Below are 24,509 nucleotides of genomic sequence, written 5' to 3' on the forward strand. Positions count from 1 at the left end.
TAAATTTTTTTTGAAAGTTAAGGTTTTTGTGAAAAAGAGATTATTCTGCAATATCTCTACAACTGGTGTGTCTGAGCCTCGAGCTTTCATTCGATCGACTTCCCCGCCAGCCCTCGCCTCCCCGGGCTGGCTGGGGAGGTCCTGTCCTGGGAGGCAGCCCTGCCTGGGTCCACGCGGGACCGTGAGTAAGTTGGATGATCCAGGGCCCCCCCCGTTTTTCTAACGACAGAACGAGGGCGCTGGCCTAGAAGCATGTAAAGGACCCTTTCATGGGGAGAGTTTGGTGGCCTGTAATTCAGTCAGAGTCGCATGATAAATGAGAGCAAAGAAACTGAGTTGGAGGCCCCTGCAGAGCAGCTGCAGCAGACTCGGCCAGCTGCCCTCCCCAGAGCCATTCTCCCTTTCCTCCCGACCAGCAGAACCCCAAGTTTCATTCGGGGAGCAAGGGGCTCAGCTCTAACATGATTCCCAGCCTCCTTTGCACCTGGGTGTGGCCGCCCCACACAGTCCCAGCCAGTACAATGTGAGTTTAAATCCGTAGCTGGCTCACTTTTGTTTGCCCCTCGCCTCTCCTGCCTGGGATTCAGTCATGTGACAGAGGTGGTCTAGGGGTCCGGAGGACAGCCAAGCGGCAAAACAGATCAGGCCACAGGCGTCTGGGTCCCCAGTGCATGGAGGCGTCACTGGACTAGACAGAAGTACCCACTTCGGGTGTCTTCTTGTTCTGTGATAGAAAGAAACCCCTCATCTGGTTAACCCACTGGGAAGTGGCTTTCTGTCCCATAATGCTAACCCTAGTCCTAATTTGCACTAGGATGAGGAGGTGCAACAATCCCCCAACAAATAGTTAGTACCTACTATGTGCCTGTCGGAACTGAGTGAGGATGAATAGCCCCGACATGGTCCCTACTCTCCTAGAGTCTCAAATCAGCGGTGGAGACAGACAATAGCAAATAGACAACGGCATCCATTAACCATCATCATTGCTATATAGAGGAAAGACACAAGGCCTTGGGAAATAGAATACTATATCTACCGAAAATAAGACAGTGTCTTATATTAATTTTTGCTCCCAAAGATGCGCTAGGTCTTATTTTCAGGGGATGTCTTATTTTTCCAGGAAGAAGAATACGGTACACATTTATTGTGAGGAAATGATACTGAAGGGGGAAATCTAAGAAGTGGCCGTTTGAAGCAAGAGGGAGAAGGATGAGTATTCCAGACAGGAAGGAACCAGCCATGCGAAGGCCTCTGGCTGGGAAGGAGTGGCGGGAACTGAGAGGAAGCCCGTGGACTTAGAGCTGGTGAGCGAGGAAGTGAAACAAGACGGGAGAGGTAGGCAGGGCCGGCCACGCGGCACCGGGGGCGGGCTGCATTTTAGGTCACTGAAGGATTTTAAGGAGAAAGTTGCATTCTAAGAAGGTACCCACCCGAAAAGCTGTTTTAGCCCCAATTGCAGTTGGCGGCACAGAGACCATGCCAGCACGGCTGTGAGAAAATTCCTAGCCCATTGTCCGAGGGGCTTTGGGCATCTGACTCAGGCTCCCCTGAAGGCCAGTCCCAGTTTGCCACTCGGGAGCTGCGTGCCCTTCTGCCACTATTCTCTCTGAGCTTCCTCCGCGGAAAACAAGGGCGGTGATGGTCCTATCTCATAGAGCTGTGAGGAGCAATGTGTTGAATCCTGTCATGCCTTTGGAACCATGCCTGGCACATAGGAAGTGCTAGAAACGGGTTTATTGTGTTCACTGTCACTGGGAAATCCCCCAGGGTCCAGGGACCCCTGCCTCTAGGGCAGTCCTTCTTTAACTGCATCCCAAGGATACCCACAATCCTTTTTTTTACAACAAAAAAAACCTTTTTTTTTTTTTTAATTCGTAACTGGCCCTTAACGAATAAAAGTCTTGCTTTCTGCTTCAGATTTACCCAAATCCATTCAGCTCTCTTACTTCTTGGGGGTACCTGCCCTTATCTGAGGACAGGGCACATAGACCCATTACCGTGCTCCCCAGTGGTGGGGGAAGTCAAAGGTTTAAGGAAGCCCGAGGATGGGGGAGAGAAAGGGGTAATATTTTATATATACCCCTTTCTCTCCCTTAATTAAGTGCTTACTTAGCACATGGCCTGGCCTGAAGTAATTGCTAAAGTTCATGACCACCAGGATGATACAGGGAAGAGGAGGAGAAAGGATTTATTCTCCCTGTATGTGCAGTGCTTGCTGAGCTGGCTCTGATAGGCTGTGACTCTGTGTTTCCAAGACTACGGAAGCCTATGAGGGCCCCAGGAGGAGCAGGTCACAGCCAGTGACTTGCTCAGTTTCATTTACGGGGTGAGTGGGATCTTCTGAGGGGGGCCCCAACCAGCATGGGACATGAAGCAGGAAGAGAAGAAGGCTGCCTGCCTCTCTGTGCCCACCTCTCCCCCAAGATGCTGGAAATGCCAACACTGGGGACCCACTCTCAGATCAAACACTGTCCCCTCCGGGGTCATCTTAAGATGTAAATGCCACTGAGAGGACAATGTGTGTGTGAGTAGTTCCCTAGGGGGTGAGTTGTCTGTTCTGAGCCCAGAGAGCCTTGCACGAGGAGAAAAGGCAGGACCTCACCCTCCTGAATACCAGGGGGGAGAAGAGGCTTTTCGAGCTGTCACGGTCCCCTCCTCAATGCTGAGTCCAACGGGACTCAGTGCAAGAGGCCACCAAGCCTATTAAACTTGATTTATTTTCTAAGGGGTCATGGCAGGGTTTTCAGGGAGGGGTGTCTGATTTGGGGTTCAGGAGGAGCCCCAGGCCTTGGGGAGGAGGATGGCCTCTCCTGCTCTGCCCTCGATCATGCTGCTAGTAGGGGTGCCTCAGGATGTGCTTCAAGATGGTCCGAATTGCCATCCACATCTCCTCGGCCGTGGGGACGATCTGCGTGGCCGGCAGCAGGAAGCCATAGCGCCCAGTGTCCCGGAGCTCAAAGCTGAAGCAGTACTTGATGCCACTGTCATAGGCCCAGTCGACGGTGATCCCACTGGCCACATCTGGATACAAAAGGGCAAGGGAATGCCCCTGAATGAGGCCACAAGGAAAGTGAGCCTGGAGACCAAACCCCAACCCACCTCAGACCCACCAAGCCTCCCAACCCAGGCCTTAACCTGGGCCTCACCCTGCTTACCCAGCCCGTTCTCTGCCCGGCGAACCTTAAGACTACTAGGCACGGGTTCTTTGCCCTCCAGGAATGCCACAGAAAGCCAGGCACTGGGGGCCGTGCACTAGTGAACGCTGTCAAGAAACAGCTCCCTGGTTAGGAAATCAGCTCTGGCCCAGCTAGACCTATGGCACTGCCATGACCAACCAGGCCCGCCAGACAGCCAAGAGCCTACACCTGCCCGCCCCGGGTGGCTGAGGTGCCTGAAGAAGCAGCCAGGGGAAGGCTCACTCACAGAGGGTGGTGCTGATGCTGCCGTAAATGTACTTGATCCCATGGACCTTGTACAGGGCCTGCACTGCTCTCTTGGCAAGATTGTGCTGCAGGATGACATCCAGAGGGTGAGAGGCTGGGGCTCCCCACACCCCACACCCCCACACCGTTACCAGCTGCTGAGAAGCAGGAGTTAGGAGTCCTGGGAGTTGCATGTGTAGATGGCTCTCGTGAGAAGGGAACACAGAACCTCTAACTTTGGGCTTGATTACACATGAGACTGAGCTCCCTCCTCCTCCCTACCATGAGGTCACTGGGTCCAGACCCTTGTTTCAGAGTGAGCGCCTGAGCCTCTGGGAGTCTGCCAGATGCCTCCCCCGAGCCCTAAGTGGCCAATCTCACCAACTCCTCCTGGTTTGAAACGGGCTCCAGCGAGTGGCCATAAGGGTACATGAGCATCTGAGAGTAGCTGTGGATGGAAATCAGAGCCTTGATGTTCCTGTGGGCTGTGATGAAGTTCACAACGGCAGACACCTCTGGCTCCGACTGCGGGTAGGGCCCACGATACGTCTCTGAGCATGGGTTGTCATTAGAACCATTTCCTGGAAGTCCAAGAAAACCACCCAAAGGGTTCAGACTCCCCGGATTGGGAAAGACACTTAGTGCTCACAAAATATCCATCTATTCCTCTACATTTCCCAGCCTCCTTTGCAGTTTGGTTGAGACCATGTGACTACTCCTGACCATGACAATGTGTGCGGTAATGATGTGTCACTTCGAGTTCGAGGCTGTGAAGAGCAGACATAACTTCCTCACACTCTCTTCTGACTGCGTGTGGTTGGAAGCAAAAAACTCTGAGGAAGTGTCCTCCATCACCATCGGAGGAGACCTGCCAAGGAGACTCACTGCCCACATTGGACTTTGTGTGCATGAAAAACAAACTTTTATTGTGTTGAGCCACTGGAGATTTGGAGGGGTATTTGTTACTGCTGCATACCCTCGTCTAATACCACACTGCGACTCAGCAATTCCTGTGAGGAGCTCCCTGGGCTGGTCCTTTGGGTACGTCCTGACTGTGGTTCCATTAAAGAGGTGGGCCTGCCTTAGCAATCGCCTCCAGAGGAAACTCTAGGTCTCCACCCCCAGCTTCCCCTGCGAGCAATGACCCCTTTAAGCTGGCCCTTCATTGCCATCCTGTCATTGCCATGGGGAAGGCTTGGGTCAGTTGAATGCTCCAACTCAGTGTCTGCTCAAGCTGTGCTGCAGCTACAGCCCCAGGAGCCACATGGACTGGGGGCCAAGAAAACAGCGAACAGATCTCCATAGTTACCCGAGGCTGGTCTGGGAACCACAGACACAACAAGTCTTTGGAATGTCTTCTTGGGGACCTGAATTCCGGGAGAGGGCAAAGGGGAACTCTGCCTCTATTTGGTTCACAAATTTAATTTGTCCCCATCTCCTCCTAGATTATTTGCCCGCCTCCTCTCTCCCTCCTATTTTGTTTGCCTCCCTCCCAAAGGGCCATGCTGTGGAGGGCTGGGCTGGGCTGGTCAAGATGTGTGGGTTAGAAACACATTTGGAAAGAACCACCCCAGTTTCTCCTCTCTCGTTCGTTCATTCCCCCCTGAAATGACTACACACAAGCCTGGTCCAGAGGCCAAGGGTCACTCCAATATCTGGAGCCTCCTGAGGGTGCCAGAGCACCCCTTTTGACCCCCCAGGGCAGTAGGCTGGCTGGAGAGCTGGGGGCTGGCCCATGGACCAGTCCAGATGCTGCTCTAGGACTGCAGCAAGCCGCTCCTCCTCAAGAGTGCAGGTGAGGGCGGCGTGTGGGAGGGATGATGTGCAAGATTGCTCATCATGCCGCAGTTACATTAAAGTAATAATAAAAACCATAACAAAATCTTCCTGCCTGAGTCACCACCCCAGACACACTGTTATTCCTGGCCAGAGGCAATTCCATCACCGGAAGTGCATCCCCTCCTGGCCTTCGGGTCCTCACCTGGGGTGGGGACCCACGCTGGAAGGGATGTGCTCGCAGGGAGCAAGGGCGTGAGGAGCAGCCCCCCCTGGCTGGAGGCAGCCAGCTGACAGGGGCCCTGATTGTTGTGTCTCCCAGGAGCTTCTGCACCTGCTACACTTGATGAATGACAAATAGCAACAGATGAGCAGAGCGGGGGAGGCTGAGAGCTTTGTCTGCATTCGCAGCCCACGCATGGAAAGCCGTTCCCCTGCCAACGACCAGGTGGCTTTGCCCAAATATGGAGGAACACTTCAGGCCATTAGTTCTGGTGTGAGCCGAGCAGAATAAACTAATCTTCCCCTGACCAAATGGGAATTCGCTGCCTGCCTCTCTCTGCCGCTCACAAAGCCCTCTGAGCCGGCCTGCTTCACAAGTACCTGCTAATGGATTCATTAGCTATTTATTTTTTCCTTCTCTAAAAATGTAATTTGTAGCAAGGGGAAGTCTCTGGAAAGGCATGGTAAATTATTAAAAGCAGTAATCTTTGAGTAGTGGGATTATGGGAGCTTTTTGTCCCCTCAGGGCATTTCCCCTCACACATATATATATTTTTTTACATTATGTGTATATTGATTTTTTTTTTCCTGTGGTGAAACAACAAACATTATTTTTTTAAGAAGTAATTTGTCTTTCTAGCCAGTCCATCTCAGGGTCTGTGGGCACACACGTCAGCCGGTTCCAAGGGACAGCATGGATGACTGCTTGGGGCAGGTGTCAGGCCATTTGGAGGTGGAAATGCCGGATTTTACACAGTTGTGTTCCCTTACACAGGCCGCTACACACACAGCCTCGGATCTCAGGAAACCCCCACAACGTGGCCTGGGGGGGCAGGGGGGGTGCTTCTCTCTGGATGCTTCAGAGCTGCCCTTACTTTTCAATGAGAGCCGACTCAAAAAAGCCAGGTTTTTCAAAGGGGCGGGCATCCAGATCTAGAATGTTCTCTCTCGTTGCTTTAGCCACCCGTCTGAGGATGAGCTTTTTAACAGCAATGGCACTGTCTCCTGTGGAGCCAAACCCAGACCTGCCCCCTCTCCCCAGCATGGTGCGGGTGCCACATCAGGGAGCCAAGGGCTGTGGTCATGCAACCTCTCCTCTGGATACCCAGCTTCCCACCCATTAAAGGGCTGGGTGGCCGAAACCAGTTTCGCTCAATGGATAGAGCATCGGCCTGCGGACTGGGAGGTCCCAGGTTCGATTCCGGTCAAGGGCATGTACCTTGGTTGCGGGCACATCCCCAGTGGGGGGGTGTACAAGAGGCAGCTGATCGATGATTCTCTCTCATCGATGTTTCTGTCCCTCTCTCTTCCTCTCTGTAAAAAAAAAAAAAAAAATCAATAAAAATATATATTTTTAAAAATTATTTAAAAAATAAATTAATAAAAATAAGAAATAAAGCGCTGGGTTCCCAGGTCCACCTACTCATCTCTGGGCCTCAGTTTCCTATCCAGTCCCCGTGCCCCTGGCCCGGTGAGGGAATAATCGGGAAGATTACCAAGGAACTGGGAGAAGCTGCCCACCCCTCCCCGGATGCACACAGTCCGGCAGATACACCCCCGCCGTCAGCTCAGGGTGACAAAGTAATTGGGTCCAAAATAAAATAATAAAAACAGGCTCAAGTGGTATTAATGATAAGGAACTGGCTTATTCTGTATTTGAAGTACTGTTGGTGATAAGGAATTGGCTTGTTCTATATTGTTCTGGTCTCCCCAGAGGTCACGGCTCTCAGGAAATGAGCTTGGAGGCATTTTCCTGTGGCTGCTCTCCTCGAGGAAGGCTCGAGGCAATTCAGGGGCGTCATAAACTCTGAGCTTTTTAAACAACCAGCCAGATTACCCTGTACCCCCTTAGGCCCTTCTCTGCGTGCTTCGGATTTGATCTTTGCCGCTGTGCGGTCTCCGTGCTTCCCGTGAGGGCTTAGCCCACGTGTACGTTTCCCACTCGTGTGCCGCCGGCCCCCATGCCTCCCCGCCAGTCCCAGGCACGCGCCTGCCTGTCCCTGGCCATGACTCGCTGGCACGAGCCAAATGCGTCGCCTCTCAAGGTAAGACTCACGGTAATCGGACTGTGTGGGAGCCCCGGGCCCGGCAGATCGCCCTACCTCCGAAGCCGGACCTCCAGTTCCGGTTCAGATCCACACCGATGCAGGGGACTCCGGGTTGGCTGGACCTGTTCTTCCGCCACAAGCGGTTCTGAGAAAGCCCAGAGGATGATCTCGTTACTGAGCCCGCTCCCCTGTGGGAGCCCTGGCATCCCGGCCTGAGGGGGAGGGTCTGGGGGGGGTGGTCAGGGAGGACAGAGTGAAGGAACCTCTAGGGCAGGAGCAGGGGCCACGGGGCTGCACCAAGGCTGCCGTCAGACTCTGTGGTGAAAGCCTGGGTGCAAGAGGGAGGTAGCAGGACAAGGGCTGCGGCCTCAGTCCTGGGCAGCCCCCCTTCCTCGGTGAGACTCTGCAGGGAACCCGAGGGGCAGGCAGGCCCCACGGGAACCTCAGCTCAGCTTCCCAAAGCAGAAGTGACCGTTCCTCCCCCTCCCCCGAGCCCCCAGAGCCGCTGACCCCCTCCCTCCCAGGTGCCCTCACCATGCTGTGGGTGAAAGCAAAGCCGTCGGGGTTGGATACGATCTCCAGGAAGATGTCCATGGTGTCCAATAGGTTGGTCAGGACACGATCTTTGCCGTATTCACTGACAATCTGCAAGAAAAAAGCAGAGCTGGACAGGGTGACGGGCGGAAGGCCCTACTGGGCTCTCCTCCGAGGGGAGCAGGACATTTGCACAGCCAGCGGCTGCAGGCAGGGAGGACATCAGGCCATCAGGTACATCCTTCGTACAGAAGAGAAAGGCCTGGATTTTAAGCAAATAAAAGGCAGAGGCTCGATGGGAGCTCTGTGCTGCAAAAGACCAGCTGGCAGCTGCTCCAAAGGGCAGCGAGCACCCTGAGCTTTAAAAATCCAAGTCTAGTATTTCGACGGGAGGTGCCCTTAAATAGTCAGGCAGCCCCCGCCCCCCGCCCCAGCCCCCAGCCCCAGCCCCAGCCCCCATCCTCCGTCCGTGCTGACCTGCTTGGCGGTCCAGATGCCGGTGGCATGGGTGATCCACTCCCGGGAGTGGATTCCAGTGTCGATCCAGACGGCCTGGCGCTCAGAACCTCCTCCGGTGCTGAACTGGGGGGAAGCACCGGGACCCACACAGGTTTGCACGGAGACAGCCTGGAAGGACCCGATGCATCCTCACTGCCCGGGGTGGTCCTAGATGCCCGCGATGGGGGGCTGTGTGTGCAGGTTCCCGGGCGTGACCCCTGAAGTGCACACGTGCTTGAATCCTGGCAGCACAGTACTGCTCCGGGCGGGCGGAGTGATCAGGCCAGAAGCACAGAATCCCCCAACCCCTCCCCACCTGTAAGCATCGCAGACACTTCTGGTGCTTCTTCAAGGCTAAAGATACGAGAGTCCCCGGGGAATCTAACTAAAATGCAGGTTCTGAGGGGAGGGGTCTGAAGTGGGGCATTTCTAACAAGCTCCTGCCGATGCTGTGACTACGGGTGCGGGTGCAGGTGCGGGTGCGGGTGCGGGGACCACACTGAGCAGCAAGGTTTCCGACAACTGAAGAAAGGTCCTGGGGTGAGTCACCGCGGGGACAGACAAAGGCAGATCTGAGGTTGGGTGAGATCCCTTGGCCTCCGAAGAGCCCCCCGGGCACTGCGGAGAGCAGCAGCGCCTGTCTCCTCTGTCAAACGCCCTGCACGGCCCACGCTCCTGAGTGCGCTGGGCGGCTCAGGCTAAGAAACGCGTGGGTTCCACGCTCTACTCGGTCCTGCCTCCTCCATGACCAAGGACACTGCCGCTGCTGAGGCTGCATAAATTCTGTTTCCGAGGGCCCATGTGAAGGGCTGGGGGGACCCCCACAGATTCAGGTCTACCCGTGGGGCTGCCTGAGCCAGGTGACCTCAGTCGTTTGTAAATGAGGCCTCTCGGTAGGCACCTCTTTCCCATTTAACAGATGAAGTAACTGCGGAAACAGCAAGAATGCTGACTCACCCACACTCATATCCCGAATCCAGGGTGGTGCCTGCCACACTGCCAGTCCACCTTCGTAGCAACCCTCCCACCTACTTCCTGGCCCGGGACATGCCAGGCCACCACACTGTCACCTGTCCATGCCTACAAGGGCGGGTCTGATTACCGCAAACCCAAAGTTTATGTGTCACCTCAAGACAGGAGTATACGCACCTTCTCTTTCCCTAAAACTTCCACCCAGCCCTGGCCGGTGTGGTTCAGTGAGTTGGAGTGTTGTCCTATGCACAGAAGAGTTTCATGTTCAATTTCCAATCAGGGCTCATGCAGGAGGCAACTGATTGATGTTTCTCTCTCTCATTGACATTTCTCTCTCTCTCTCTCTCTCTCTCTCTCTCTCTCTCTCTCTCTCTCTCTCTCTCTTCCCCTCTCTTTGAAGTCAATGAACACATCCTCGGGTGAGGATTTTAAAAAATAAATAACAACCTCCCATCCAGCCACAGTCCCACATGAGTTCCATCTCATGCCAGAGTCTAGTGGTCAACACTGCTAGCCCTTACCTTCAGGACAAGAATGGATCGATTTTCAAAGCTGTGGCCAATCTGAATTTTCGAGACAATATCTGCATGCTCAGTGACGAAGTTGTCAATCCAGTTATATATCTAAAATTAAGGGAGTTCCTCAGATCGCAGTTAAGCAAGAAGAGGGTGAACCCCTGGACCTCTCTGAATAGTCTCCTTCTCCCATCCCACCCTCCTTACTACTTTCCCACCTCTCATGAGGATCTGAACGAACCCAGATCAAAAACTAAAAGAAGACGACCTCCAGGCCGAAGGCAAAAGGCTGTGGTTGGCCTGGGTTCTCGGCTTCTCACCGCCATGCATTGCAAAGACTTTGCCCGGAAGACCAGCCTGTGCTGACCCTACTCAGTGCTTCCATTCAGTACATTTGACAGACCTCACAGACCTGGCAATGTTGTTTTTGGTGACCTTGCTACTTTTGGATCCTAGGCCACTTGAAAGCAGGTCGATTTATCTCTGATATCGGTAAACACCGGTGGGCTATATTAATTCGTTCTCTTAGTCTTTCACTGCATGTCATTGAATTAACAAATATGTGAAAGAACATGGATCCCCCATTGCAGGCCTTGTGAATGGGAGGAGTGAAGATGAAGGTAAACAAAGTGGACCGATACTGTCACACCCTCCCTGTGGGAATGGGAGCCGTGCCTTGAGTTAGTTACTTCTGACCTCTCCTTGCAGATTCTCCTTCCTAAACAAGCCACAATCAGTCAAACCTGCCCAAAGTGGCTGGGACTGATTACGAAGGCAACTCTGGTCTACAAAATGGCTCTCCCACATGCCTGGCTTCCTGCCCTTTCTATACTCTAGTTCCCACTGCTGGGGCCACTCAACACCAGGAGTGGTCGTGGTGAGGTCAGGACCCCTGGGCCCCCAGCCAGAGCTAGATAGGAAGGTGCCTCTACCTGCTCCGATCTGGCCAGTGGCAGGTCCTGCCTTAGTGTCCCACCTCGTAAACCATCACTGTGGTCCAGGACCCGCCATGGGCCGACTGTTGAGCTGTGGTCCCTTCAATCTAAATCCTGGCTTCTGGATCTCAGAAGCTGCCTGCCTAATGGACCTTCGCCCAGTGTCTGCTCCACACTCCCCAACTGCCAGTTCCTGGTCTCCCATAGACCCCAGAGTCCTTCACTAGCCTCTGCCAGAATCAGGAGACCCTGAGGAGCCACAGGGGAAACAGAGGCCAGAGCCTGGCCTAGCAGACCTACCTCCTCCAGGGTGTGGTAGGAGGAGTAACTGAAGCTGCTGGCGCTGCGCTCCAGCCGGCGGGACCTCGCCATGGCCTCTCTCTCCTGGTCCAGCAGCACCTAGGGGACGGGGGCACGTGTCGGGAGGGAAGGGGTGGGCTGGGACAGGCGTGCCCCATCCGAGCCCGGCCTCGGGTGGCTGTGCACAGAGACAGCATCGGCACAGGAGAATGAGCCACCGTGAACACACGCTGCGGGACAAGAGAAGACGCGGGATTTCTGGGAGACTCTTCTGCGTGACTCTCTGGTGTTCGCGATGCCCATTTCCCAGACAAGCACAGGGCACGGAGCAGAGAGCCGGGTTCTAAGTCTGCCACTGCTGCCCACTTGGGGGGGGATCTTGGCCTTTGTTTCCTCGGCTTGATCACTGGGACAGCAACACCTGTCTTGCCCATCTCATAGGATAAAATGTCGTCCTGGATATGAGTGTGTTTGGGAAAAGACGCTCATGTTCTCCTGCCAGCATTGCTTTTGCCTCTGTGAACGTTCGGTTGAGCTAAGGCCTGCACTGAGCCATGAACACTGACCCCCTGGGGAGCAGAGGGCTCCCCAGCCCACAGCATCCACTCTACCCCCAGGAAGTGGCCTAGACAATTGGTGTCCAAGCCATTTAGAAAGCCAGCCCAAGGCATTATGATGAAAGGGCCAACAGATTTTCACTCACCATCTTAACTTCCCCTTAATTACATCTAGATATAGATATAAATATAGGTCGAGCCCTAGCCAGTTTGGCTCAGTGGATAGCGCATCAACTTGAGGACCAAAGTGTCCCGAGTTCGATTCCAGTCAAGGGCACGGACCTTGGTTGCAGGCTCCTCCCCTGCCCCGTCCCTGCTCAGGGCTCATGCAGGAGGCAGCCAATCGATGTGTTTCGCTCACATCAATGTTTCTCTCTGTCTTTCTCTCTCTCTTTTACTCTCCCTAAAAATCAGTCAAAAAATATCGTTAGGTGAGGATTAACAAAAGATAGATAGATAGATAGATATGATATGTAGAAATAGAGATAGAGATACAGATCTGTACACATAGATATACATGTATACATATAGATATATCTTTGTGTCTATGTGTGTGTGTGTGTGTACAAAGAGAGTGAGAGCAAATATAGTATGTAAAATGTAAACAACAGGTGAAAAGTCCATCCTATTATTCTTGCGATTAAAAAGCGTTTTTAAATAATGAGAGAATGACATCATGAGCCAAGGACAGCAAGACACTAAAATGCCAAGAAATATATGAAAATGTTAGCAATGGCTGTTAGGATAGAAGAACTATTGTTTGACACAATTTTTTTCTTTTCTCTGCTTTTGCATTTTGGCAACATCCTTATACTACTCCGATAGGTAAGATCTTCTAAGCCAGTGGTTCTCAACCTTTCTAATGCCGCGACCCTTTAATACAGTTTCCTCATGTTGTGGTGACCCCCAACCATAAAATCATGTTCATTGCCACTTCCTAGCTGTAATTTTGCTTCTGTTATGAATCGTAATGTAAATATCTGTGTTTCCCAATGGTCTTAGGCGACCCTGCTAGCGGTTCTCAACCTGTGGGCCGCTGCTGTAGAGCCTAAGATATTTACATTATGATTCATAACAGAAGCAAAATTACAGTCAGGAAGTAGCAACGAAAATAATTTTATGGTTGGGGGTCACCACAACATGAGGAACTGTATTAAAGGGTCGCGGCATTAGAAAGGTTGAGAACCACTGTTCTAAGTGAATAAATAACACTAAAACTAAAACAGAAAGCCCTAATGAGAAAGTACCAGCGGGCTCGCGCACCACCTTGCTCAAGCTCTCAGGTGAGACGAGGCCTGGAAACCCTCGTGTGGGGCTCATCTTATTGCCCGGTTCAGCACCACCAACTTCATCTGAGGCCATTGTGCTCGCGGTGCTTCCTGGCGGGATGGCTGGGCTGAGGACGGTGCCCGCTGGGCAGAACCCGGCTGCCGTTGGAGGGAGAGGTGGCGGGAGGGGTCCTGGCCCTCCCTGGCACAAGCACCCCCCCGGGAAGCTCTCACAAAAGGAATTTGTCTTCTTCCCAGGAAATGAACGGAAATCTCAGCAGCCCCCCCGTGACCGATGTGTGCCGGGCACTGAGCCGGGCACCGCCAGCTCTGGGAGCAGCTGCAGGGGCGAGAGCAGGCCTGCCCAGGTCACCGAGTCAGGGCCCATCCGTCCCCGCTCGGGCCCGGCGGAGTAACGTTAAAGGGGCCATAAGTTGGCTTCCTGGGGACTGGTGGAGGGAGGCCCAGGCGGCGGGGGAAGGAGCAGGACGGGGAGGAGACGCTGGAAGGAAAGGGCCAGGGGGCCCCTCTTCCCACACAGCCCCGGGACCCCCACAGGAAGACAGCTCCCACAGGCTGCGCTTTGTTCCGCACAACAGCTTGGAGGCAAATGGGAAGTCGGCAACAAACTGCAAATATCTTTCCAAATACCCTCGCAGCCCTGTGAATGGATCTGACTCCCTCACACACTGGGAATGCTCCGCTGGGCCCCAGTTCCAGGAACATTAATCTGCCCTGGCCCAAGACAGACACAGATGTTCGCTCCCCTCACAGGCCCGGGAAGGGGGTGCGGGGGAAGGGGATGGGAGTGGGGGGTGAAGAATGCAGTCTTGCCATGGGCTCAGGAATGCCTAATCACAGCCCTGTCAGGCTGCTCTGAGAGGAAGGGGAGAGAGAGAGAGAGAAAGAGAGGCCTCAGAAGGCAGCCATTTGCCTCCCTGGAAGCCAAAACCTGACAGGGAAAGTAATACCTCGGAGTGAATTAATTTATGACCGGAGTAAGGAAGGATGGGGGACATTAAGCAAGAACAGCACCTCCAGGAAGAGAGAGGGGAGGAGACTGAGGGCCCCCAAAAGGGAAGCTGACAGCGGAGGGAACTCGCTGGGCAGCGGGGCCGGGGCTGCAGACGTGAAATGGACAGAGCTCATAGAATCGGGGGGGGGGGGGGGGGGGGGGGGGGGGGCCTGACCTGCTCTGTGACCACAGCAGTCCCTCTCCTCAAGGCCTGCCCTGCTCTTCCAGGCCTAACGTTCGCACTAGCAGCTACATGGCGGGTGGAAACTGCAGTCCATGCCTGTTCCGGGTGTGGGGGGGTAATAGGTTGGGGGTGTTAGAATGGACCCCTGACAGATCAAGGCGAAACTATGGCATCTCCGCCCGGAAGGCAGCTTACAACACCACACAAACAATGACAACCTCTGAGGAGGCAGCTGGCACGGGAGCGAAGGGTGCCAGCCGGGAGCATCTGTCTCAGATGAGATCCGGACGCTCTCACGGACCTGGACAAGTTCCTGATGTCTCTGCCTTCATTACACGGGGGTCATGTTATCACATACTTTTGCAGACGTTCTCATGAACATTAGGAGGGTTCATATGTCTAAAATGCTTAGCACATTGCCTAACATGCAGAAAATACCAGCTATGCTAACGACCGTGACAATGACAGGACAAGAGTAACTCTTGGGGTGAGTCCAGGACTCTGTGACAGAGCAATCACGGCGAGGCGTGACCGGGAAATCTGGATTCCTGCCGCGGGGAGTGGTGTGTGTGGGACTCGGGATGGCAGAGCACGCTCATGAATGGTCCCTGGTGTGAGTCAGTGAGCACCTGCTCCTGCCGAGGATTAGTCCTTCTGTCCCTGTCCCCTTGGTGCAGCCAGACTCCGCCTCTCCCTCAGGGCCTTACCCCGATGGCCTCCTCCTTCCCTTGCCTTCTCCTGCACTCATCCCTACCTGTCCTCCTCTCCTCTTTATGTATTTATCATTTTTAATCAATTTTTTTAAGCCTCACCTGAGGATATTTTTCCATTGATTTTTAGAGAGAGGGAAAGACAGAGAGAAAGATCGATGTGAGAGAAACACATCGCTTGGTTGCCTCCTGCACGCACCCCAACCAGGGGAGGAGCTTGCAACCAAGGTACATGTCCTTGACTGGAATCAAACCTGGGACCCTTCAATCCACAAGCCGAAGCTCTATCCACTGAGCTAAACCAGCAAGGGCCCTCCTCTCCTGCCCCCCAAGCCAACAGCATTTCTGTTTTAGAATCTCTTCCAAACAAGTGTTTGTTGAACACACTGCACACTAAAGAAATGGTAGTCTAGTAGGGGATACAGACAATAACTAAGTAAGTTACACAGGATGATAGAAGGCAGTAACTGTCAAGGAGAGAAATGATGCGGAGGAAGGAGGGAGGGAATTGGGGGAGTGTGGAGAAGAAGGGTGCATTTTAAAATAAGGTGAAAAGGTGACATGTGAATAAGATTTGAAAGCAGTGAGGGAATAAGCCAGGCAGATAACTGCAGAAACAGCATTCTAACCATAAGGCCCATCTAGTCAGGAAAGGGTCAGGCAAGTTTGAAGTACAGCAAGGAGGTCCGGGTGTCTGAAGCAGAGTGAGCAAGGGGGAAATGGTGCAGAGTGTGGGACTCAGATCATGTAGAACAGGGGTGGGGAACACCTGGCCCGTGAGCCACATCAGGCAGAGAAATCATTTGGTCTGGTCCTACCAAGGTATTAGGGGTGAGTTAATTAAATGTTTGGCCAAATCTAGCAGGCTAATTTAAATATATATTTTTATTATTATTAATTTCAGAGAGGAAGAGAAAGGGAGAGATTGAAATATCAATGATGAGAGAGAATCACTGATTGGCTGCCTCCTGCATACCCCACACTGGCGATGGAGCCCACAACCAGGGCATGTGCTCTGACCAGGCATTGAAGCACGACCTCCTGCTTCATAGGCTGATGCTCAACCACTGAGTCACGCCAGCCAGGCAAGCAGGCTAATTTTTAAGTTGATTATTTTGTTTGGCTCACAAATGATGTTCTAAATATCCAAATGGCCCTTGGCACAAAAAAGGGTTCCCTATCCCCGATAGAACCTTAAAAGTTCTTACCGCCGTTTGAAGGACTTTGGCTTTTCCTCTGAGTTGGGATGGCATTGAGGGTTTTAAACAGAGGAGTGCTGTAACCAGACTTGAATATTTTTAAAGGACCCATGTGGTTGCTGTTTTAAGAGACGAGGCAATAAAGCCCTAGTCAGTTTTCTCAGTGGTTAGAGTATCAACCCTCAGATTGAAGGGTCAAGGGTTCAATTCCAGTCAAGGGTGCATACCTCAAGTTGCAGGCTCAATCCCCAGCCCCAGTCCAAATCAGTTGGGAGAGGCAACCAATCGATGTGTCTCTCTCACATCGATATTTTCCTCTTTCTATCCCTCCCTTCCACTCTCTCTAAAAAGATCAATGGAGAAAATGTCCTCAGGTGAAAATTAACAATGCCAACAACAACAAAAAGACTAGGCCATCAGGAGATAGGGGTGGGAATAGGGAGGCCAGCTGGAAAACTACCCAGGAGAAAGCTGAAGGAGTGCTGGTCCAGGTGGCAGCAGAGGGATTTGCAGATGGATCGGCTATGGGAAGGGAGAAAGGAGTCCAGCATGACTCCGACCATTGAAATAGAATTTCCTGAGATGAGAGCTTCCTGGGGGGCCTTGTGAAGTCTGAGCTGCCAGTAAGGCAGATGAGTCTGGAGCTCAGGTGAGATATGAGTCTGGCTGGACCTGTGAATGTGGGAATGTTCAGGAGGTTGAAGGTATTCAATACCATCACCCTTGGCCTTGAGGGGTCAGCGAAGAGGTCAAAGGACAAAGCTGGGAAACAGGAAAACAACCTGCAAAGGAGTAGCCGGTAAAATGGGCGACCCAGGCAGGTGCAGACATCCAGGTTTGCCCCACAGGAAGTGGAGAGACGGGGTGATAGCTGGGGAAGGGAGCGGATAAAAGGAGGATTGTTTTTTAAGGTGCCAGAAATAACTCTATATCTGTAAGCTGATGAGAGTGATGCAGTAGAGAGGGGGAGTTGGTGAAGCAATATTTACACTAAGTTGTGTTTTGCTCTGGATGCTCAGAGCAGGGGTGATCTTTGTTGTCTCCTTTGTGCTCTTCCCTATTTTCCAAATTACCTAACATGAATATTTATTAATTTTGTAATCAGAAAAAAAGCCATTAAAATCCACCGAGCTGATTGCTCAAGTGAAGCTTCTCCGCGGTGACTCATCCGCAGGAAGAAGAAAAAAAAAACAACAACAACAACCCAAGGGCTGACAAGAACCAGGAGGTGAAGAAAAATTAAATGCAAATAGAGCTCACTCAGAATCAGATAATTTCTTGCCTGGCCCACTGCAATTTCCTCGCCGCCCTCCCTCCCTCCCCCCCTCCCCGCTCCTGTCCCCAACTCCACATTAGCCCTGTCACAGGGGTTTTTCTTCCCTGCAAATCTGACCTGCCAGAGACCGCCCCTGGCTCCCTCGCCTGTGTGGGGGATAAAATCTTGACCTCTTCACCCCGCAGCGGATGCCCTTTGTGATCTGGACCGGCCTCCTCGCCAATCTGGGGCCCCTTCCCCTCCCGGGCCCCCCTCTCTGCTCCTCAGCCACACCGTAATTACCGCCTTTTCAGAGCAACTTGCGGGGCCTCTTGTCCCCGCTCCCATAGCAACCTGCTCCACTCCCTCCTTGCTCTCATCCACTCCATTGTAATCACGGATTCCCTCCCTCCGCTCCCCGCCCCCACGGCGCCCCGCTCCCTGGATACAGACCCGTCCTCATCTTTGTGTTCCCAGCACCTTGCCCCATCCCCGCACTCAGGAGACCTCGCCGTGTCCGTGGGTTGAATGAATGAATCTGCCTCTTCTATCGCAAGCATCCCCTCTGATCACGGGGATGTGGGGTTGGGGGAAGGGGGTGTGGAGAGACACTTCCCTCCTCAGATCTCCCCAGTGCCTCTGGCCAAAGGGAAAGCCTGGTTCCATCAAGCAAGTTCACCCTCTGTCCTTTCCTTCTCCCCGGTCTGCTAACTCAGCTAGCACTTATTCAGCCCCAGCTGGTAGGTGCTACGCAGGCCCTAGTGTAGGTTCTGGGGCCTAAGGATGGGTAAGGAGCATGATCCTGGCCTGGTGGGGCTCGGGGGAAGAGGCGTCCCTCTGGGCAGGCTCTGCCAGAACCTACCAACAGAGCAAGTCAGCACCCAGTTGTGGAGGGCCCACCGCGCAGGAAACACTGGGCCAAAACCAAGGGCTGAGAAGACCCAGAAGACAGGAAACCAGGCCTCAGCAGTGTTAATAGCAGGAACATCAGCCCGGAGGCCAGAAACCTGAGCAGCACAAAGCCCTTCCCCTCCTGTTAGCGCCTCTGAGCTTCCCTCCGCCCCGACACCTCTCTCCTTCATCTTCACAAATCACCCAGCACAGCCGCCCCCCCACCCCCACCCCCAGCTCCCTCCACTGGACCTCACATCTGACAATCAGGGCTTGATGTGTTGCAGACCCAGCCAGCGAGTTGGTGAAAATCCTTCCTGGCTGGGCTAGGCCTGAGAATCCTGGGCATTTTACTGAAAATGAATAAAAATCCCCCCCATAACCCCCCACCTCCAGGGACTCCAGAACTGGGGACCACAGTGAAGGGGGTGGGGTTGGCAGGAGGAGGTACAGACTGACAGAGAGAGGATGGACCCGCTTCAAAGGATCTGGGGTGGAGGGGGGTGCCTCTGGAGCTAGTCCTGATGTGCAGAAATCCACAGGAACTTTTGAGAGACCTTTTCGTATCTGTTTGCCAAATGCTGCTGCGGGGTTTCCAGGGTGGAGAAGGAGCAGGGGAAATGCAAACTTCAGAATGCAGGCCTGGGCCACAATGGGAACTGAGCGCTGGCTGCTTCTTTTGATGTGGTGGCCTCTCCTGTCTGTGGGAGTTTCCCCATTTTTTGTTTGTGGGGATTTAATTAGAGAAATAGCCCACCCCCCACATGTTGAGCGGGAAACAGATGTGCCTGATGAGGATGAAAGTCTTTGTATGGACCTACATGCCCCCGGTCCTGGGCTCGCCTGGGAAAGGAATGCCGCCTAATGCGTTTATCCCCCGGCATGTGGTGTCAAGTGTGTGCGCCGCGGGAGGCTCCGTGTTCCCACACTGCGGGGAGGAGGGATTAGAGGCAGCACGGCCTGTTTGGGAACAAACCTCTGGGGGTACAATGCCACAGGTACCCCACAGCCTCCACACAGGGTACCCCACAGCCTCCGCCCAGGGTACCCCACAGCCCCCGCAGAGGGTGCCCCACAGCCTCCACAGAGGGTGCCCAGCAATGGCTGCAAGAAGGAGGCCCCTGGGAATGGAGGTCCTTGAAGACAAAACAATTGAAATAGAATTGCACAGTGTTCAGAAAAGACCCTGGAGTTGAAACCAGTTTGGCTCAGTGGATAGAGCGTTGGCCTGTGGACGGAAAAGTCCCGGGTTCGATTCCAGTCAAGGCATGTACCTTGGATGCGGGCACATCCCCAGTAGGGGGTGTGCAAGAAGCAGCTGATCGATGATTCTCTCTCATCGATGTTTCTAACTCTCTATCCCTCTCTCTTCCTCTCTGTAAAAAAAATCAATAAAATATATTAAAAAAAGAAAAGACCCTGGAAGGGGCAGCCACCAGCGGGGCGTAGGAAGGAGACGGTGCCCAAGATGAAGTCTCTCCTTGCCGTACCCAAGGGCCTTGTCTGCAGCCACTTCTTCCCCAGCTCTTCCCCTGGGAGAATCCTAACCCGGCGGAGGGGCCTCGGACCCAGAGCCCTGCGGTGGAGTGGGGCAGAGCAGCCACAGCAGGACTCACGCTGGGCTTCTCTGGGAGGAAGGGATTCCCTGGGGGTGGCTGAGACGCCACAGGGACCAGAGGGCAGTCAGAAAGCGAGGGGGCCTCCAGAGCTGCCTCTCCATGGTGCCGCACAAGAGGCACGCTACCTCCTCCGTCTCCCTGCTCCACTGTGAGCCTCGGTCTTTCTTCTCCAAGTGGAGCCCGAGCCAGACAGGCAGCGGACGGGGCCTCACCTGGATGTCCTTGATCATGACGCTGTAAGCAAGGCCGTGAGACTCCAGGTAGCCTTTGACGTCTTTCAGGGCGGAGAAAGGCACCCTCATGTCCACGGGGAGGCTGGGCCTGGCCGGGCCACGCCAGAAGTCCACCTGTTCACAGAGGAGAGGAAAACGGGTGCCTGTATCACCCGTCCTTACCCACGGCCCTGGAGGCACCCTGGGAAACCGGGTGGTCTGATACAGAGAGGAGAGGGTCCCCGTTCCCTGATGAGAACCGTGAGGCCCAGTGGAAAGAGGCGCAAACATAAAAACTCTGCGGGTCACTGAGTTTCTGTCCCTGTGTCGGGGCCTCTTCATCCCCCAGGCTCACACTGCCCAAAGAGCCCAAAGCACCCTAACCCTAGCCTAACCCTAGCCTAACCCTAACCCTAACCATAACCCTAACCCTAACTCTAACCCTAACCCTAACCCTAACCTTGCCACAAGAGGGACAGCTCCTCCTCCAGAACATGGACGTGAACAAGAACTCGGTCAGAAGACAGAAACCTCACTGCCCCCAGACCTAGAGGAGGTGGCGAGGCCTCACCTGGAGTCCCAGGCCCTCTGAATGCCACATCCATTTTCCAATTTATAAAATGGACGGAGTCACTATAAGGCCTACGAGAGTGGATCGGTAAGGGCACTCACACAAATCGGAGTGAGGGCTCTGGGCCACATCCAGAACTATCTGGTTGTTTCCTCAGCCCTCAGACCGAGTCCTTCTATTACAACCGTCGACGGAAATGTTTTCCGTTGTGGAATACTCGCAGAGGACAAATGTTCTTGGAAACGAATGCTCATCTGACAGGGACGAGCCCAAATAAAACACAGGTTTGCCAGGCGAAGCCCTCCCAGTTCTTCCAATTGGCAAACAGCTGCATCCAGTCTGCGTGCTGCACGGCACCCCACCCAGAGACAGATGTGCCCCCCGCCCCGTGTGGCCTCGGGACATGTCAGCGGCATCCAGAGCGGCCCCCACACAAGTCCCCTCAGCAGCCCCATCCAGGGCAGAGCGGAAAGCCAACAAGAGCTGCCCAGCCTTGTAGGCGAGTGCTCCCAGCCTTTCCTGAAGAGGAGCCACCGCTGACTTTTCCATGGTTCTGTGATCTTGGCAGAGCCATCAGAGAGCAGATTTGGGGTCTGGGGGTGTGGGGGTGGGACCCCAAAGGTGCGAGCAGCTGTGGGAGAAGGGAGAGCATGTCCCCGAGCCCTGAGCAGGCCTCACCTTCTGGGGCTTCAGCCCCTCCAGCTCCCTGAGAAGGCGAAGCTGCATCTCGTCTTTAGCCAGGACTCGAAGAACCTGGTCTCTGGAAAGACATGGGGGGGGGGGGGGGGGGGGCCCGAGGGAGCTGCTGAGAGGGGATCCTGGAAGGCTGTGCTGTCGCAGGAGGCAGCGTGGAGAAGACACCGGGCTGAGGGGGCCTGGTAGGAAGGCTGGCGGCACCTGGTCACGCGGAGGCTGAAGGACTGAGCAGGACTGAGCTCTGGGAAGCATGCGAGTCCTTCATCCTGGGGCCGGCGATCTCTGCCGAGAACAGACCGCCCGGGGACCAAATAAAGCCTGTGTGTGCTACTAATGACCCTCAGGACCAGACCGGGAGAGAAAGATGGGGAAGGGATGAGGGGGATGGAGGAAGGTGCGAGAACGCGAGGACTAAAGGGAGAACGGAATGGGGTTCTGGGATACTGGGGTTACAGGGACAAACGATGGCCCACGTGCCCTTCAGACAGCTGTCCGAAGGCCATAGTCTGTCCACACCCGGTGCCCAAACTTCTTCCTCCCAAGAGCATGGGGACATGGGAGGGGAGGTCAGCCTCCCTCTGCCTTCTGGGGACACTGAGCTCCCTCCTGCCCACTGGGGGGAGTGGGAGGCGGTGGAACTGGGCAGCCTACAGTGTGACCTCTAGGGTCTGATGCTGGGATGGCCTTGGCTATGTCCCTGACTGGCTCTGAGACCATGGACAGTGGGCCTGCTCTCTAAGCTTATATCTTCCTCTCTAGCGCAGGGTCTTTGAGAGGTTGGGCAATTGTGTCCTTACTGGCCTGGTGTAGAATACTGGTGCTTGTGTTATTTAAAGGAGGATAATCCTACATCCATCTGTGGTAGGGTGTATAGTCTTTGGGGGGTTACTAACTTCTTTGAGAATCTGAGGAAAGCTATGAACCCTCCCTCGAGAAAAAAATAATAATAATACATACACCAAAAATTATGTATGATTTCAGGGGTTCTTAGATCCCTAAAAGCTTAACCCAGGAGCCCCAGATTGAGATTTCTGGGTTTGGGGCCAGACAATAATACAGCCCTGTGTTCTAGCCTTGAGCGCGGGAGCAGGAGATTTCAGAGTTGGAAGCGGGTTCAGGGTGAGAGCCCAAGTCCTGACTCTGTGTGCCTTGATCAGGTCCCAGTGGACGGCCACCTCCCCACTGGGACACCCAGTCCCCAGTGCCTGGCGGTCCTCCCTTCTGCTGCGGAGCAGCCACTCACCCTGTGAAATTCATTTGGCCCCAAGCTGCTGCCAGGAGAAAGCTGCAGACCAGGAGCGTCCGTGTGTCCACCGCGGGCAGCCCAGGGCCCAAGCCTCCTGCGGGGGCACCCTGCATGCTCCCTCCTCTGGGCGAGCTTCAGGGGCTGGCGGGCATGGCCGAGGCCAAGGCCACAGGACCGCGCAGCAGCTGGAGGCCGGCAGCCCGGCCTGACAATGGGCGGTGGGCCCTCTTGGGGAGGCCCAGCCACACACTAGCGTCGGGGGAGCTGAGGTGCCCCTTCCCACTGCTAGGCAGATCCTCTCCTGGAAAGGGGAGAGCAAAGAGGGGAGGAGGAAGACAGGGCCCTGGGCTTGCTTTCTTCCCCGGAGGTTTACTGGGCCAGCGTGTTATGACCATCAAATCCACCATCTTGAAAGAAAGAGAAGAGTAACTAGAGACCCAAGGAGATCACTCCCTTCCTCCCTCCTCATTTTAACCCTTTCCGTTCTCCTCTCCTCCCTCCCCATCCACTCACACTTTCCCGGGGCCATATCCTCCTTACACATCAGGGTGTGGACGCCATGGAGAGAACTCTGGGTTTAGAGACAAAGACCGGTGCTCACTTCCTGTCTAAGAGAGCTGGGGCAATTGACTTAATCTCTCTGAATTTCAGTCTACTCATCAGTCAAATAGGGATAATTACACCTCCCTTCCCTACTTCACAGGGTATTTTTTTGGGGGGTGGGGGGCATATTAGCAGAGACAACTTGGGTGCATTGGCTTGGCAAAGCCTTCAAAATGGAATGTATTATTATTTCAAAGGTGCTAACTCTTAGTCACCACTGCATCTTAGGTCAGTACTCCAATTGCAACGGAGAAGGGGAAGAGAAGAGAATGGAGAGGGGAACAAAGGAAATGCATTGTATGAGAAGGAATTCAGTGGAGAGTCCCTTTTCTCTGCCTTCAGGTGGTCCCCATTATGCTGGGGCAGGCAGTGAGCTTGCTGCCAGACAGGAAGGTCCCTGCAGTCATTATTATAGCTCTCCACAGACAGCAGAGTCGATTTCTCAGTCCCGCTAAAGCCCCGCGCAGCCCCCTTTATGGTCTGACGATCGTAGGAATAAAGCAAGAGGCCAGCACACAAAGCGGTCATATTGGAAGCAGAGCCTGAAAGATGATGCCTGAATGGTAAATGATGAATCTAACAGAAAATCCACAGGAGGCAGGGGAGAGGCAGAGGCGAAATCCAACCAAGTTGTTCAGCAGAGGATGTCAACAAAAGGCCACTTAACTGTCACCAGCCATTCTCAGCAGCCCCCCTCCCCGTCCGTACCTTCCCAGAATGGCCAATTAACTGGCCATGTGTGCAGAGAGGGGAGCTCTTTTACTGACAGAATGCCCTGCTCCCACACCCCGCTGGACCTACTCCATTATTTCGTGGGTCAGCTGCTCAGACAAGCCAAGCTCTCCTAGAACCCTGGCTCTGGGAACTCCCAGACAGAAGCATTAGCAAAGGGTTTAAGGGCCTAAAAAAGAAAGCAATTACGCTTTCCACCCAGGTAACATGCAGCGTTAGTAGAAATCGGAATAAAAGAATGTTTTAGTAAACAATAGCTCAGGGATTGAAAAGAAAAAGTGGGAATAGTGCTAGTCACCCAAAATACCCAGCATCTTCTCGTTCAAAAGCATCATTTTAAAACACTAAAAAAAAAAAAAAAAAAAAAAAATTTATCCCTGTGCTTGGTTTGGGGCCAGAGAGAGAGATCAAGAGCAAGAGAGAAAGAGAAAGAGACAGGAGCCTTTAAGAATTCGCCAGAATTCTGTGACAGCACTTCCAAGAGAACTTTCTGTGATAATGGAAATGTTCTCTGTCTTCGCTGTCCAAT

General features: G+C 53.8%; 1 protein-coding gene across 2 annotated transcripts; it reads right to left on the reverse strand.

The window, feature by feature from the left end:
• Positions 1-2,705: 2,705 nt before the first annotated feature.
• CPA5 (carboxypeptidase A5) lies at positions 2,706-22,758 on the reverse strand (the record flags this gene model as incomplete). 2 transcript variants are annotated; one of them, XM_084897230.1, is made up of 11 exons in its annotated part: positions 2,706-3,021; positions 3,424-3,508; positions 3,804-4,003; positions 7,523-7,613; positions 8,003-8,113; positions 8,480-8,584; positions 9,994-10,095; positions 11,223-11,321; positions 20,133-20,267; positions 21,382-21,463; positions 22,643-22,758. In XM_084897230.1, 11 exons carry the CDS (start codon positions 22,756-22,758, stop codon positions 2,834-2,836), a joined length of 1,314 nt encoding a protein of 437 aa, XP_084753356.1. In that variant the 3' UTR covers positions 2,706-2,833. The 2 variants fall into 2 exon arrangements, with proteins under 2 accessions (XP_084753356.1, XP_084753357.1); XM_084897231.1 differs by lacking the exon at positions 3,424-3,508.
• Positions 22,759-24,509: the final 1,751 nt, after the last annotated feature.

Source organism: Pipistrellus hanaki, assembly GCF_964339955.1.
Source record: "Pipistrellus hanaki genome assembly, chromosome: 10".
NCBI classification, from domain to species: Eukaryota; Metazoa; Chordata; class Mammalia; order Chiroptera; family Vespertilionidae; genus Pipistrellus; species Pipistrellus hanaki.